General features: G+C 39.1%; 1 protein-coding gene across 4 annotated transcripts in view; it reads right to left on the reverse strand.

The window, feature by feature from the left end:
* The window catches only part of LOC124162048 (BCAS3 microtubule associated cell migration factor-like), a 37,638-nt gene that overhangs the window by 17,321 nt on the left and 3,669 nt on the right, over positions 1–16,648 (reverse strand). For all 4 annotated transcript variants that reach the window (XM_046538383.1, XM_046538382.1, XM_046538381.1 and 1 more), the window contains exons 2-7: positions 15,999–16,421; positions 13,261–14,674; positions 11,603–11,985; positions 9,792–9,880; positions 8,162–8,316; positions 6,982–7,173 (exon numbers count right to left, since the gene is read on the reverse strand). In XM_046538383.1, coding sequence (XP_046394339.1) covers positions 6,982–7,173; positions 8,162–8,316; positions 9,792–9,880; positions 11,603–11,985; positions 13,261–14,674; positions 15,999–16,421 — 2,656 coding nt within the window. The remainder of the gene's footprint in view (positions 1–6,981; positions 7,174–8,161; positions 8,317–9,791; positions 9,881–11,602; positions 11,986–13,260; positions 14,675–15,998; positions 16,422–16,648) is intronic.

Below are 16,648 nucleotides of genomic sequence, written 5' to 3' on the forward strand. Positions count from 1 at the left end.
GACGGAAAAAGCGACCGGAGGAGTGATGAAAAATAGCGATGGGAATCCACATCGCGATCGCCATCGCGAAAAACAATTGCCGCCGACGATCATTTTGTGCAGTGCTCGCGATAGTGATCACTTTCGCGACGAAAAAAAATGATCGTGTGATTCAGGCTTTAAACTTCATAACGTGCAAAATTGACAGCCTAAACCCTTTTGCAGATAAAGAGATGAAATCACAAACTCACATTAAGCCAGTCTCTATGTCATAGCTATTCCTCCGCCCTGCGAATTGGACTTGTGTGGCTCATTGTCGTTCACATGATAGCGAGCCACTCCTCACCTAAATGAGGGGTCTATCTCTGGACAACGTTAATGATTTGAAACTCTTAATGACGTCGCTGACCCATAAAAAGTAGGCAGTCACTTCTGCATTCTTTTTTATTTTAAACTTATGAGAGAATGGCTGAGTGGGGAAAATGCTATGCCAAAAAAATCACCTTTCTCTTCCATCGACCAAATTCTATAAATGCATGTGCAATTTCTCCATAAATGACCTCACTATCACTTTGCTTACATAGATTTTCTTTCCTTAGATTTCAACACCAGCTATAGCATCATAAAGCATTTTTTTATGCGGCAACAAAAAGCATATTTAGAAATTTTTTTTGCCATGACTTTACAGTAACAACCAGAGAGAAATTTTGAGCTAAATGTGATAGCCTGAGCTACATATTAAGTCGGCACTGGACTGAATGTGATGGTACTCATCTTAAGTTTTCAATGAATGATAAACATTATACATAGGCTTTAAATAAGACTGATACCAAAAATCATTTTTCCCCTTAAAACTTTATATATCCTGACTACCCACATATTGGTATGCTCAGGTGAGTCATTCATACAGAAGTATTTCCCCCTCATAACTTTAGTAGAGTTTTTAGAAAAATATCAGGACTATATTTAGAAAAATACCAGGACTATATTCAGAAAAATATGGTAATCATGAAATGCAATGAAAACAAGGCTTTTAACACCCTGGGATATACTCCTTTATTAATAGGCAAATTATGACTGATCACGTATTCCATCTTGTAAATCAATATGTTAATTATAGCAATTTTAATAATTGTTTTGTAGAACATTCAACCTTTCCTATGTTTAAAACCCATTTTTGTATGATTTAAAAACCCTGGAAAATCCATTGAATCTTTATAAAAATCTAGTATAAAATCATAAAGAAAAATTGACATATCGTCAGACTGTTACGTGACTCCAGCTACTTTCTTATTCAGAACAGTTCTCCTTGACCTTTGTATAGGTTAATAAAACTACATTCAATATCTTGAAACTGATGAGGAAGAAAACATCACCAAATATCCCCATCACTACAAACAAAACGTTTTCATCAAATGAAATAATCACAAACGTGCACAGTGCTTAGTCTTACACTATCAGGTATGAACTAAAACTGAGAGAAAGGCAGCAGGAACTAGGCAGACATTCTGCTTTAAAGAAGGGTATTTTAGTAATTTTTTACACAGAACCAAAATAAGTATGAAATTGCACTTTAGTAAAATTACTGATTAAACACAAATCCAATCTAAATGGTGTACAGTTTACAAACATACAAACATTGCATTAAAACTGTGATATTTTTATGAATAAGTGGACTAAGGATAGGAATGGGGACAGCAGGATGGGTAAACTGAAGGATGCGATATGGTAATAAAAATAATGTATTTCTTTCCCAAAAACTGTCACAAAAAAAGCATAATTAAAAAGAAATAACAGTAAAATATCGGCACTTTCTTGTAAGTGATTAATTGCAATTGAAGCACTCTTCTGACTGGAAATAAAATAAACACAGTCTCGAAATCAACTCTGATAAAATGCAACCCAGCTGATGTTTAGGATAATGAAGTGAAAATGTTATGAATCTTGTCTTTTAGGATGAGAGATGTGTCCTAAGGTTCATGAATGATGAGATGAAAGGAGAGTATTACTTGCATTATGTTATGTAGCAAATTTGGATACCATCCTGCCCCTGAATAAAACCCCTGCCAGCACCTACAAATGCATTTTTTTGGTTTCAAGGAAACAGTTGACCCTTGAGATGCTCAATTTTTCCCAATCATCAGGTCCAAAGTACAGTTCAGTTTGTAAGTTCACATGTAAAATCCTTGAAAAGATTAATATTGTAGCTACCATCAGTAGTCAAAAAAAAGGTTCTTGTCATAATTGAAGTGTACGGGAAAAGAATTGGATTGAGAATTCTCGAGATATGCTGGATATGATAAACAAAAAACCTTGAGCACACTAAATCGCAAGATAAAAAGAAAATGTATGGTTGCCCAAGAAGAATGGAACACGCAGCTAGAAGGTTAAGAGAGGGATTTTGACCAATCTAGCACACACTTCAAGTAAAACATTTTGTAATGGTATTATTGAAAACAAATGTCATTATTAATGCCGTAATATATTTGTGAATGAAACTGATCCGTAATGTTCAATGGTGAGTCACAACCACATAATTAAAACACAAAACATAAAGTACTGCAGTAAAAGCCACAACCTAAATCCAAGAACTCATAATTCAACCTATCACCTGATTGTTAAGACAGTAATATGCTGCAAAAACACACAAATTTCCATACGTTAGATAAAAAGCTGAATAGGAATAAAAACTTATCAGCGTCCTCATGTATTTGTGTTTGGCACAGAATGAAAAAAGTAATCTAAAAACACATTTCCATAGTGAGACAGAAGAAAATTAAAAAAAAAGCAATGCATCAAAAAATGGTGTTCAGAATTGCTACCATTACCTTCAAAAAAGGTGATAAAATTTCATATTCAGGCTAGCTTAAATAAACAGATGAAGTCCTTTTTTTTCAAATCTTTCAGTTTGGAAATAACACACACATAGAATATGATTTGGTTCCATGATAAGATTCCTAAATATAACAAATGCCATGAGTTAACATCATGCATGAAGTAAGATAAGTAAAATATAAAAATCTTAATGATGAAGAAGAGATTTTGTGGAAAATGTACATAATTTGGTAGGATGCATTCTGAATCATGAGGAGTGTTTTGATATCATAAAATATTACTGAGTGAAGAGTAAATGAGTGCTAGAAGCGAGGGAGCAATATGGTGATATGTGGCATAAAAATAGGCAGCGAACATGAACTATTTCTAGAGAGCAGCACAAAATTTACACCAGTGATAGCTGGTTAGTTGGTTTTAGGAAATATGAAGAAACATAGAAATTATGCCCAAATAATCACTCCAAAAAAAAAGAAAGAATTTTGAATGAGTCGGAGGAAGAACAAAATTCAAATTCTCCAATTTAGGGTCATATAAATAAAAATAAGTATACTTTTAATAATGAAAGAGTAACAGTTGCTTAATCTGAAAAACTGAATGTTTTACAGTTGTAAAAAATAAAATTTTGAGTAAACAAAATGAAAATAAACTTTTCTGCAAAATGGCACGGAGCTTTAGATATTAATATACAAAATGAGAAAATACACAATTTAACATTTTCCAATGGACGAAAATAAGTCCTGGATTCGGATTTTCAAGTATCACATAAACTTTAAAATTAAACAACTGCATGAAGAAATAATGCATGGATTGGAAAATGAAATGGTGGTCACTGATAAGGTTTATATAGGTACTGCAAAAAATTGCCGTTGTTTCCAGTAGTAATATATGACACTAAATAATTAGTTAGCAATGCCTAGCTTCAATATCAATGTCACTGACTTTTTGCATCTAGTTGTTTAAAATATTCATGGAAAAATTGATAGAAAAATAATACTGATGATGTTAATTACGAAATTATGATACAAATGCATTTTTTTGGTTTCAAGGAAACAGTTGACCCTTGAGATGCTCAATTTTTCCCAATCGTCAGGTCCAAAGTACAGTTCAGTTTGTAAGTTCACATGTAAAATCCTTGAAAAGATTAATATTGTAGCTACAAGGAAAAATCCTATTACAGATCCTGTATGCGGAAGTAGTCGGCTCATTGACATGGCAAGATGACCAAAGAGTTGATTTACAGTTTATATGAAATGCATTTGCATGGCTTCTTATTGAAAAAAGAGAAGAAATTCCTAAGGTTTTTGGAGGAGGAAGTCCACAGTAAGGGCAATATAGTGATAGTGGGTAACTTGAATGGTATAAAGTCACATAATTAAAAAAAATATTAGAGGGAGAATCATCCAGATTATTTAAAATGAAATCAAAAAGGAATGTATCAACATGTTACATTTTTACAATCAAAAAGTGAGAAACTAGGGCCAAACTACAACTTAAGTCCTTGCCTTCACATGTCACTAAAACAAACTGGGCAGAGGCTCTTGTGCCATTCAGAAAAAAATCAAAAAACTACAGTAAACTCTTGATGCAAGAATTTTAAATGCATATCAAAAGGTGGTCAGTATTGTTTTTCTACATTCATTTTTCTTTAAGGAATCATACATAAGATGTTATCAGAGAGAGTCCTTCAATAAATCCTTTAGCAGAAGATTTAAACACATACATTGCCATAAAATGCTTAGTATTAAGCAATTCATGATCTCTGCACTGTCCCAATTCCTTTGTTGTTTCCAGATGTAAACAAAATACATTGTCCTATTTTATCTACTAAATGAAATTTCAGAGCACATGCTCAAGTTCAAAAAATACATGAGTTTATTTCCATAAAAAATAATAAAAGCAGACATGAATGTGGATAAAATGCTTAGCTAAGCAATGGTTTCAGCATTGTGTAGATAATATTATGAGTATTATAAATTCATACAGCTAGAGTGCCATTAACAGAAAACCTTCCTTAATGTGATAGTTCTTGTCAATGTTGAATACTAGATAAGAAAATAATATTTTGAATCGTGTGAGGTATAAGAAAATATGCACCAAAGCAGTGATCAAATCAATATCATAATTAGAAATGTTGAATGATAAATACCAAAATAAATAAAAAAGTCCTCTGTATACTAAAGCATGCTTGTTTCAGCATTACTGATTGTCATAGGAGACTTACAAGGGCTGTGCAGATTTTACATTTAATTCAGATGAAAAAAATCTATTTTTTTGCCTGAATTTTTGCTGCATATCATAATCAAGCACAGCCAACACTATTTTCTACTTAACTGCCACATGTATTTAGTTTCTTATCATGATTAGAGATAGGCTACCCCATGAGAGATATTATACCTCTAATGAACTCTGAATGTAGTTGCTCTCATTGCTGGAAAGCACTATATTCCGCACCATTTATGCATGCTGAGGAGTATATGGAAATTGACACAAAATTAGTGTACGTGTACAATGTGTGAACTATGAAGTGTATGATCAAGCATGCCAACCAAAATGGTCAAGTGCTCAGTTATGAGTCCTTCTACAGGTGATCCGGGAGGACACAGTTCCATGGTTAATGACCAGGCTCTCTCTGGACAGTTATGCTTGGGATGCTTTCAATCGTGCACTTTACAGTCCATATATGGTCTCCAGCAATTTCCATTAATTTCTCAGCATGAATAGATGTCTCACAACAAAGTAATTTTGAGCAAAGAGATAAACAGCATGCTGAGGTCACTGGAGGCCGAAATTCATTCATGGAGCCTTTGAGAGCCAATCCTGGGACGTGATCACTCAGTGATTCAGTACCAATGATGGTTTTGATGGCTTAGGGCAGCGGTTCCCAACCAGTGGTATGCGACTAACCAGTCAGGGGTGTGCCAAAATCAATCAGTAAAGGCAGATGCCAGAAACTATGTATCTCTTATGCAGAAAATATGTACGTGGGGTATTTAAAGCAAAGTTTCTATTTATACAATTATTTATTACTATAAGCGTCACCTACTCATAGTGAAATTATGTAATAAAATAAGCACATTACATTTCTGGAAGTACAGAATTACAACACCTCCACTGCACAAATGCTCAACAATCGGCCACCGAATCAAATCTGCCCATCCAGTAGCCGTAGTACTACTAGATGAGAGGATTTGATTCGGTGGGCGATTGTTGAGCGTTTGTGCAGTGGAGGTATTGATTAGTTAAGCCTGAATCACATGATCATTTTTTTTCGTCGCGAAAGTGATCACTATCGCGAGCACTGCGCAAAATGATCGTCGGCGGCAATTGTTTTTCGCGATGGCGATCGCGATGTGGATTCCCATCGCTATTTTCCATCACTCGTCCGGTCGCTTTTTCCGTCGCTAAAACCGTCACTAAAACCCCATATCAGCCAATCAGATAGCATGACCGTATGGTGTGATTGCAGCGCCACGTTTGGCAAATGTGGGAACGGTATAAATAAACAAACACGCTATATAATTTCGTGATGTGGGTCCTATGACAACGAGCTGTGATATTGGAAACGATGCGAAAAGCGACGGCGGGAGTGACCGTGTGATTCAGAAAAATGATCACAAGAGCGATTGCTTTTCGCGACGGGAAAAGTGATCTCGATAGTGATTACTTTCGCGACGAAAAAAAATGATCGTGTGATTCAGGCTTTATATACAAATAGAAGGGTATGGGAGGGACAAAAGGTTGGGAACCACTGGGTTTCAGTATACTAATCCTGAATGACAAGTAAATTTCACACAATTGGGGTAGGGGTGAGCCAGTATTTAGGGTAATCAGATGCTTTCCATGGGCCACCTTGCACTTCAAGCTTTCTCGTTTGGAGGTTTATAAAAGCTTCATCTGGGATTTGAACCAGGGACCCTTAAATCAGCGACTGAATACTCTACCCACTACGCTACCATACTTCCCAGTCATGACAAGAGCCTAAATACATCTGCCAAAAAATGTATAAAAATAGTTAAAGGCATGCTGTCAGTATTGTATGACAGAAAGCCGGTAAAAAACTGAGTAATTTTTTATCATAAATGCAAATACTTTCTGGACAGCCCTGGTATATTATTTATGTCAGTAAACATGGCACAAGGATGGATGGAAATATGGAAATGGACATACCAGTGTCCCGCACTGGAAGGCCAGGACCCTCCATCATCGCGTCCGCCAGATCCTCCCTGATTCGAGATTCGCCAATGGCAGCTCCCTGGCTGGCCCCCACTCTCCACTCCCCGCTCTGAGGCACTCGATTCCCAGTAGCATCTCGCTCTGAGCCGTAGCCCTCCAAGAGGCGTGGAGACTGCTCAAAACTGCCTGTAGTCAGGAAAGGGCAACGGATACGTATTAAACTTTTAAAAATTATTCCTGAGGATCTGTTTTGTACAGGGTACCCTTATTTAAAATTGTTTTGCAATCATATCATCCAGCAACAATGATCTAACTTACTAACTCAATGATTTTTTTAAAATTTGTACGTATACATGCAGTAGATCCTAATCACTGATCACCTTCATTACCAATATGGAAAATTTTTCTTGAATGCACGAAAGGGGTAAAATACAAGCCAGATTCATACTCCATAATCACATTTTTGCTTCCATATGATTTGAACCACATGATGTGGAATTTGAACAGATTCACCACTAAACAGCATTAAATTTCAAACAGAGGTGCAATCTGTATAAAATTTTGTGAACTTAGCACAGACGTTGGTTTTAAGCATGTGTGAGTTTTTTTTTAAGAAGTACCGTAACACATTATTGTGTAGATTAATATATCCATTTTTGCTGGGGAATTGACTCAATTAAGTCCAATTTTCTGTGCACACAGGGGCCACTAATTTCTGACTGGACATGGTATACTTTGTAATATTCTTGTGATACTCTTCCATTATAAACTTGTTTCACACAAATTTTGCGAGTGATTAAAAGTTATTTATCAAGTCAGGCAAAGTCAAAGTAAACATTGGTGCTTAACAATTCACTAACAGACATTAAGCACTAAATATATTCCACAAGAAGAGAAATGGTTCATAGTCACACTCAACAGAATTTTCACTTCAGCAGAATGTGACACATGGCATGCTTTCTCCTTGATGAATTTCAGTTTATTGCTTCCAATAACTTGAAAAATAGATTATAGACCCAAGACAAAAAAAGCATGTATCCATTTACTTTCCCACTGTGGGAGAATAATATTTTACCCTAATTTTAAAATATTGAAAATGAACCAGTGATTGCACTACACGGTAAGCACCTTCAAAGGGAGACAATACTTACACATACATAGTGACAAAACTTACTTCCAGAGCCAGACTCAATGACAACTGGTACTAGGGGGCCAGTGCGATTGCTTCCAGGCATTCCCACAGGATCAGATCGGGCGTGTCTTGCCGTGGGAGCGCTTGAGAGGTGTGGAGTTTCCAAGTCAGGGGCCTCTGTTCCAAAGCTGGGTCCACTGAAAGGAATCGTACATTCGTAGCAACTCAATACAGAAGTCTTACAATACTCCCGAGAACTAACGGATAGATTGGTGAAGAGAGAATTACGGGTTATTTACACTCAAATTTAATAATTTGATGTCAAATAGAAACTTGAAGTAAAAATATTCCACAGGAGAAAAGTTAATAGTCTTCGCCTAAACTTCGACCAGGATCCCCTGAATTTTCACTAACTGCTTTAACCCTTTCGAGACTGCGGAGTTTTCATCTTAGCATGACTGCTGTACTGAGCCCCGAAAGACTCTTCTGTCTCGTTTTTGGAGGATATTTGTAAAGAAGGGTCTCCCGGATAATCACACACTTTCAGCTCCAACCTTTTTCGACCCCTCCCAGGGAGGACTCTGCATTATCGCGGACTCCGAGGGTAGTTGTGCTCCCTCCTTTCCGGGTTTACGGCCATACCTGTGGCATTGGTTCACGGTCAACTTATGGATTGCTTATTTGTACTTGGCATATGGATAATTGTTGCTTGCACATAAACTGCAGACTTTGAATTGAATTCCTCATTTTTTTCTGAGGATTGTAAAATTTTAAACGAAGTTCTAAGGTCAATATTAATGCATTTAATGCAGTAACAATTTCCATGTTGATATTTATACATAACTCGAGATATAAGTTAATATTTATCGTAGAATTTCGTTTAAAAATTGTAAATGCTGCTCAAAAGACAAAGAATTCAATTCTTAGTTTATATTTCTTGAGAAATGAACAAATACTTATTTTGAAAACTGACTGGATAAAAAATTGTATGACTGCTGTCCCTTACCGCTAAGAGGGGTAATAAAAGACAAGGGGTCTAAGTACCTGCTCCCGGATTCCGAGGGTAAAACCTAAACCCCGCAGCGTTGGGTCCCGAAACAAAGACGACGTAAACCCGCGACCGTCATAATAGGGGGAGAGCTAGAAAACGTATACATATATACGGCTTTTGTTCACTTGCGTAGGAAAATCTCAGACGGAAATATACGGCTTTCGTCTCCCGGGTCAAGAAACATCCACACGTATATTTACGTCTTTAGTTGGGAAAAGGTTAATCACATGGTTTCCCCTGACTTACTTTCCCCTCCTATTAAAAAACCAGATGACTTATTGGAAATAACTGAGTAAATGGAATTTAAAAAAAATGCTGTTTACCAGCAAATATAAAGGCATATAGTCCGAAGGAATAATTATTGGGGTTTCTCACTAGGTTAATTTTGGTTGTTTGGTCTCAATATTTTGAAAGGTGAGTTTGCCATTGTTCAATATCGTTCATATCCTACCCCTGAAAACAATGGCGGACACAGCCTTCGAAACATTGGCATCAGCTACCCAAAACCACAGCCAATCGGAAACCTGAGAATTATTCCTTCAAGTTAATAGGTGATTATAGTAATCTAAAATCATTGTGCTCTAAAATAAAGTTCACCAATGATACTCCACTAGGACATACCTTATAGAGCAGTTACCATATGTTTTGAAGACAAACTGTGGGCCCATCCAAAGCCTCCTGTGAGGTCCAGCATGGGTTATTATTTCCACCTATTACCAAAGAAAGGTATCATTAGTTCATCCCTACCACAATTTACATGACATGTTACGGTGAACCATAAAAATATCAATAAAATTTAAATATTTGTATTCATCCAAATATTGAAACTAGCACGATCAAACACATTCATAACCATCAATATCAACTAATAGATCATGTTAAAGAATGTAGTCTATGCCATTTCTGATGTAGAGACCTCTTCATTTGAAATCCTTGTTTTCTCAGGGGAGATTTCACTTTTGCTGTTGCATATATCCAGGAATCTCTCTCAGTTGGGTTCCGACCATACCTATAACCTTCAGCCGGTTTCCCTTATCTTTGTTTTGGAATCTGTTTTGCATTATAATTCATATTTCAGATAAGTTATGGATAAAAAAAATGGGTGCTTTTTTGGGAGAACTTCATAATAACATTGAATGTATTAACTCAGCTGACACATCAGAAAATAACTTCTTTTCAGTGAAAATCAGCTGGGACAATTAGTATAACACTAATTTCACTAAGCATTCCCTGAAAAATATTGTTTTAAAGATTAAAGTTGCATTTTACAATAAATCCAGCCTCGGGAACATTCTTTCCCTCACAAACGATCCCATTCCAAGAGAGAAAAGGAGTGGGGTGTATAGGTTAAAATGTGAATGCAACGTGGTGTATGTTGTGCAAACGGTGGCGACAATTTCAAGAACGGGTCAAAGAACACCAAGCCTTCATGATAAATAAAAAGACTACATCACAATTTGCGAAAAATTTGTTAGAAAGCAGTCATCAACGTGATTTTGTAATCAAAGTGCTTCATTTTGAACCTAAAGGACCTAGAATTGACGCTTTGAAACAGATGATATTTTGCAGCATGTACGTTCCAATGACAACATTGTTAACGACTTTTGTATGACTCCCACTCCCCTCTTTTAAACCTCCCACTCCTAAATTCATGGACTAAAGACATGACAAACCCTTCGGCCTCTCTCTCACCTGTACCCCCCCCCTCCACCTGCCATACCCTCCCAAAGGGAGCCTCCTCCCCCAACTTCTTTCTACCATATGACCAAGTTCTTTCCCCCTCCTTCTTCTCTGTAGACCAATCCATTCAACCTAGTTACCTTCCTCCCTCCCCCTCCAAGCCTGCTATACATTGATGTGATGGTCCTCTGTAGAGTTCACCTGATGATGACGTCTCACGTTGAAACCATAGTCGTGTAAATGTGTGAATAAATATTTTATGTGAAAGCACAAACTTTCTTCTTAATCATTTTTCATAATGAATCGCTTTCACCAAGTTAGGCTTCAAACCATCAATTGAATCATAAATGTTTGCTTTACAATTACTGGATTTTACGTTAACAATTGTTTGATTGGGCAGTGTTTTTTTTACAAACTGCACAAAAATCTATTTTTAGTGATGCACAAACATGAACTTGCATTATGATATGTACTGAATACATGAGTTTGCCCTTGAATGAGATAAAATAATATAGGGCATTTCTAAGTATTCCTGATGATTTATATTCAAGAGAGAGTGTTACATAGAAAGTCAAGGGTGTGTGTTGTAAACCATTGTCTGAACGACAGATGGAGTTGCCAGGGTTCACTACCCTTTATCTTCTGTCATGGGACAACTTTGGCTGGCCTCACTATATGATGCATGATGATTGTGCATCGGTCGGGACATTAATAGGATAAGTTATGATGAGTGCATCTAGCAGTGAACTCACCTGAGAGAGCCACCTCTCGTCCGAGTGGGCGTGGCAATGTGAGTTGCCGCCGTGGGGGCGTGGGACAATTGCCCCCTGCGACATTGTCGCCCCCCTTTGCCCTGCTTTCGCCACATTGGCTCCCCCACCACCAACAATGGACGCCATTGTTGGGTTGGTGGCCGCTGTTGGGAGGAGGTGCAGGGGAGTGGTGGGGGGCGAGGAGGTGGCTGCCATGACGGCACGCTCCTGCGCCAAAAGGAGTGGGTTGGACGCAGGCAAGGGGGGCTGCAGCTCTGTGCTAGGGGAGTGGTGCGGGGACTTGGGGAGCAGGTTCCATCGGGCACGAGGACACACCTCAAGGACGATGGGCGAGTCGTCAAACACTTTCTCCCGTGGTATGTCTGCAGGAAGGAGAAAGACAGAGAAGCAGAAAAGGATCAGAGCATTGCACAAACAAATGAGCAATGTACAATCCATTTCAAAGGCATTGAAAAATATTTAGTGGCACCACTTTTGCTACAGTTACAATATTGAAGATACCTATTACACACGTGTATTCTGGAAGGAGGAAAATTCAAATATTATAATACTCACAACCATATAATAATTACTACATCGATTACGAGCATTCCTCATGAGATATGTAAAAGGTTTAAGTACATAAAGGTTACATAAATTGCACAGCTCATGTTTGAGATGAAACCAAATTACAATCACATAATATACAATCACCACAAAAACAATAAGAATTTTTTGCATAAAAACAAGCCATTGCAGAGATTCTTATTTATGATAGAGTAGATAGTTGGGCTATGTCATTAATGTTTTTGAAAACAAAAACAAAATTGGCAACAGGAAGATTTGAGCTAGAACAATTAGAACAATAGTGGCTTGAGTGATACTTTACCACACCACCACTGGATGCGGTAACATCAGGAAAATGTTATGCTCATTTTTCATGATCCATCGCAAAGGAACAAACTCATGGTAATTAGCAATCTGTTAGCATAAGAAGATCATAGTTTATAGTAGTAGACAGTTGTACAAGTTACTGTGGTATTTCACTCATTTTGTAATAAATTCTTCAATAGTTATGTTATAGCAAGAGAACACATCGTAAATGGTTTGAAAATTTATCTCAGAAGATAGAAGGACTTATACATAAAAGTAAAATTAAGTTCTGATACTTGATCATATCTTAAACATGAGCAGTGCAATTAATCTCAACTTATCCTATAACATGTCCCACTACTAATTTTCATGAATACATAGTTCAGTAATTACGATTGAAGTATCATTGAAGGAGATGAAAATGAAGTCAGAATATCCCTCCCTCCAGTTTATAGAAAGGAGATGTGAAGACAATTTTCCAAAGCTGCAACATAAGAGCAGTTTGTACATTGTGCTCAATTCGTTGCAATAATTTAGGATTAAACTGAACAAAGTCACGCACAAGGGTGAAACATTTAAAGGCAATCCACGTCTAAAAGTAAAAACACAGGAAAATTTTCCCCACAAAATATAATAAGATAAAAAAGCTTCCAAGACAACTGTTTCAGTGCCTACCGATCCATTATCGAGGCACTTGCTACGCCGAAGGGCTAGAACACAAAACTAAATTACGTCGCAATCACCTGACAATGATGATAGGTAAAAAAGATGATAAAATGGCATACCTGGAGCTGGTTTAGGCTCTAGAGCATATTCCATGAGGCTTCCATGACATGCCATCACAAAGAGCGAGTCCACAGCCTTTCTAGCGAGGGATCTGTCCTTCCCAACAGTGGGTGACCCAACAACCCATGCACGTGACGGAGCAAAACAAGCAGTGACACGCAATGGTATACTTTCTTCAGGTCCTCCCCCTCGGCACCCACTCCCACCCCTGCCGACTGGTCCACTTCCCCCACCCACTGCTCCTGATCCACCAGCGGATGCCGGCAGGCGGCAAGGGTGGTTAGGATGGTGGCTAGTATGCCTCGTAGTTGATGGCATGGAACCAGAAAGCGAGGGCTGCCTCAGGCGCGCCAGCGGAGTGATCGTGGTGGGGTGAGGGAATGGCGGAAGCCTTGGGTTAACGTATGGAATGGCTAGCTCCACGTGAACGGAAGAGCTGGGAGGCGGTCCCGACAAGCCACCCACAACAGGACTGTTGCCCGTCACGGGAGAGTGGGGGTCTCCACCCAGAGACGCCGCCGAGTCCAGCCCGGCACTCCGGTGGAACCTGCTGGCCCTGTTCACCACGTGTGGAGCCGTGTGAGTCCGAACCCCAACAGGGCCACCGTAAGGAGTTAATGGGAACACGTGAGCCGTTCCCCTCAGTGTCGAAACGGCCACCCATCTCGAATCCATTGAGAAGGCTATGTCTTGAACTTTTGCCGTTGTGTCACCCCTGTGAAGAACATATAAGTGATGAACGGCTGTCGAGGACGATAGGCCAAAACCAGGATGGATGCGGAAGACGTGAAAGTCGTGGCCAGCACGGTCTGCAGTGAGAAGCAGAGTCCCCGATGGATCAAAGGAAAGAGCCACAATGGGATCTCCCGACGCATGTGCCAGGAAATGAGCAATGACTCCACCCACATGACCCGAGTCTTCTTCCATCATGGGGTCCGTTTCACCACGACCCACCCCCCATATGTCTAGGATGGTCACAACTCCAGGCTGCGGAGGAGAGCCAGAACTCCCATCTGTGTCTGACACCAGGTTTCTATCCGTTTCCCTTGCAACTGCCCTTGGTCCACCACCCAAACTGGAGGCGACTGATTCTCCAAGTTCTCGTAGACCTCTGGTGAGTGATTTGGCTGCATGCAAAACGGTTGCCGTGTATGACTGAGAAGATGACCCTTCAGCACCCCCTGCTGATCGTCGTGACGGAACAAGACGCCGTTCAGTGTAAGCCATCCATCTCGAGCCGAGGGCCACAGGGTTGGGGTTGGGCCCAGGGGATGGGTAGCAAGAACTGACAGTGAAGCGATCCTCCAAGGTGCAGGCGTCAAACACAGCAATCTTCTCAAGAAATGTCACAGCCACAACACGCCTGTTTGCTAAGATGTCGACCACTGGATTTTGGAACTTGATGCTTTTAATCTGCAAGATTAGAAATGGAAAGCATCAAGTACACATTAAGAAATGTAATGTGACAGAACCCTAGGAGTACCAAAGATACTATGCACATTTTTTTATAAGGGCACTTTAGATATATTACAAAATATTTTCAAATCACATCCTGATATTGTGCTGGAAAAACTTTCATTTGTTTTGAGGAGGAACTGAGAGATTCATATCTCATCTCTGCATATTCTAAGCAGTATTGAACATGTTTCCCGGCAGGCCTGAATTACCTAAATATGCAGAATGTACCATACAATAGGTATGGGCCACTTTGAAAAAACCATGGCTCATAATTATTGAGAATTACTGAGGTATTTTTATTAATTAACTGCTTATCTCATCTCTGCATATTCTAAGCAGTATTGAACATGTTTCCCGGTAGGCCTGAACTACCTAAATATCCAGAATGTACCATACAGTAGGTATGGGCCACTTTGAAAAAACCATGGTTCATAATTATTGAGAATTACTGAGGTATTTTTATTAATTAACTATGGCCTTAGAAAATTGGACAAATTTTCACAAAAAATTGAATGAAAACAAATTCTTCAGCAGTCTTCTAACTTTACAAATACTACCAGAGAGGTCAATTTTAAATTAAGGATTGCAAAATTCATCCATTGATTTCTTTTAATCAAATAAGTTACGTTATTCTGCATTTATTTCTCATTGCACAACTGTTGTATACTAAATGGGAACAACTGAAAGGGGAAATTCATATTTCAGCATCAACTAGTTTCCATTTTCCTTAATTCCAAGGATTCAATCTGGGGATCATATGGTTTATAAACAATTTCAATTTTTCCTGGTGATTAATATTTGGGTATTCTTCTTGGGCCCTGCACCAGGCTATTGCAGTCATATTGGCCGAAAGTTTAGGAAAAAAACGTATTTTCCATTATCGAGGAGTGTAACCATTTCAATGTAGGATCTTACACTGATCTGAATTAACAGTTTGAGGAGTACAACAATAAAGCTCAGGCCTCGTCTGATTGGCTGGTGTTCTATTGAAATATTTTCTATATTTTCCTTATGTTTTTCATGCAGTAATAACAGGTCCAAGCATTGCTTAGATGATATCAAATCTCTATGACATTTTAAAAGCATATAACGCTTGAAATAAACTTCTTCAATGGTTCACTATAGCAATCATCACCATTGTTTTATGAGCAAAGTAAATAACAAATAAGTTCAAAATTATATGAACTCTAGTTCCATGGTGTGAAACCAATCAAATGTGCCAAACAATATTTCCAAAACGAATCAATCCATGGGAGCAAAATTGCTCCTCTCTGCTCACCTGTTCTCCGACTCTGAGTGAGATGAAACTGACGGAGCAGAAGGGGGGTCCTGGAGCTGCACTGTCGCAGAGCGCCACCAGTGGCCTGCGGGAGGGGAACTCGTCAGGGGGAGAGCCAGGGGAGCATTCGGGCGATGGCAGGATCCTGAGGGTGCGCACCATGCCCTGGCGCCACGACAGTACCTCCCGAGCGCGGCCATCCTCCCCAGCCACCACCCACACCTGTGCTCCCCCACCTCCCAGGCCTAGCGTCAGCAGAAGGGGTGGCGCAGCCTCCTCCACGACGGAGGCATCGCCCCCCGCCCCCATGCCACTCCCACGGTCCCATTCCGGGTAAAGGCAGGGGTCGTTTATGTCCGAGTATTCAAAGCGGGCCCATATTATTGAGTCCTTCTGGTCAGACGGGTGGCCTCCCACGTAGCCCTGGACATAAGGCAAGAATAAGGTTAACTAATGCTCTAACCAAAATCTATGACATGATACAAGATTAAGTGAAATTAACAGAAGCAGGCGAGATATAGTGGAATGACATCCAATTAGTATTGAAAGAACAAAGAGTCAACAGAAGAACAGAGAGAACAGGCAATTTTCCACAGGTTTATTTTTGAAAGTACGACGCGTTTTGAATGTAAGGTCATTATCAAGTACCA

The sequence above is a fragment of the Ischnura elegans genome, chromosome 7 (genome assembly GCF_921293095.1).
Source record: "Ischnura elegans chromosome 7, ioIscEleg1.1, whole genome shotgun sequence".
Classification (NCBI taxonomy): domain Eukaryota; kingdom Metazoa; phylum Arthropoda; class Insecta; order Odonata; family Coenagrionidae; genus Ischnura; species Ischnura elegans.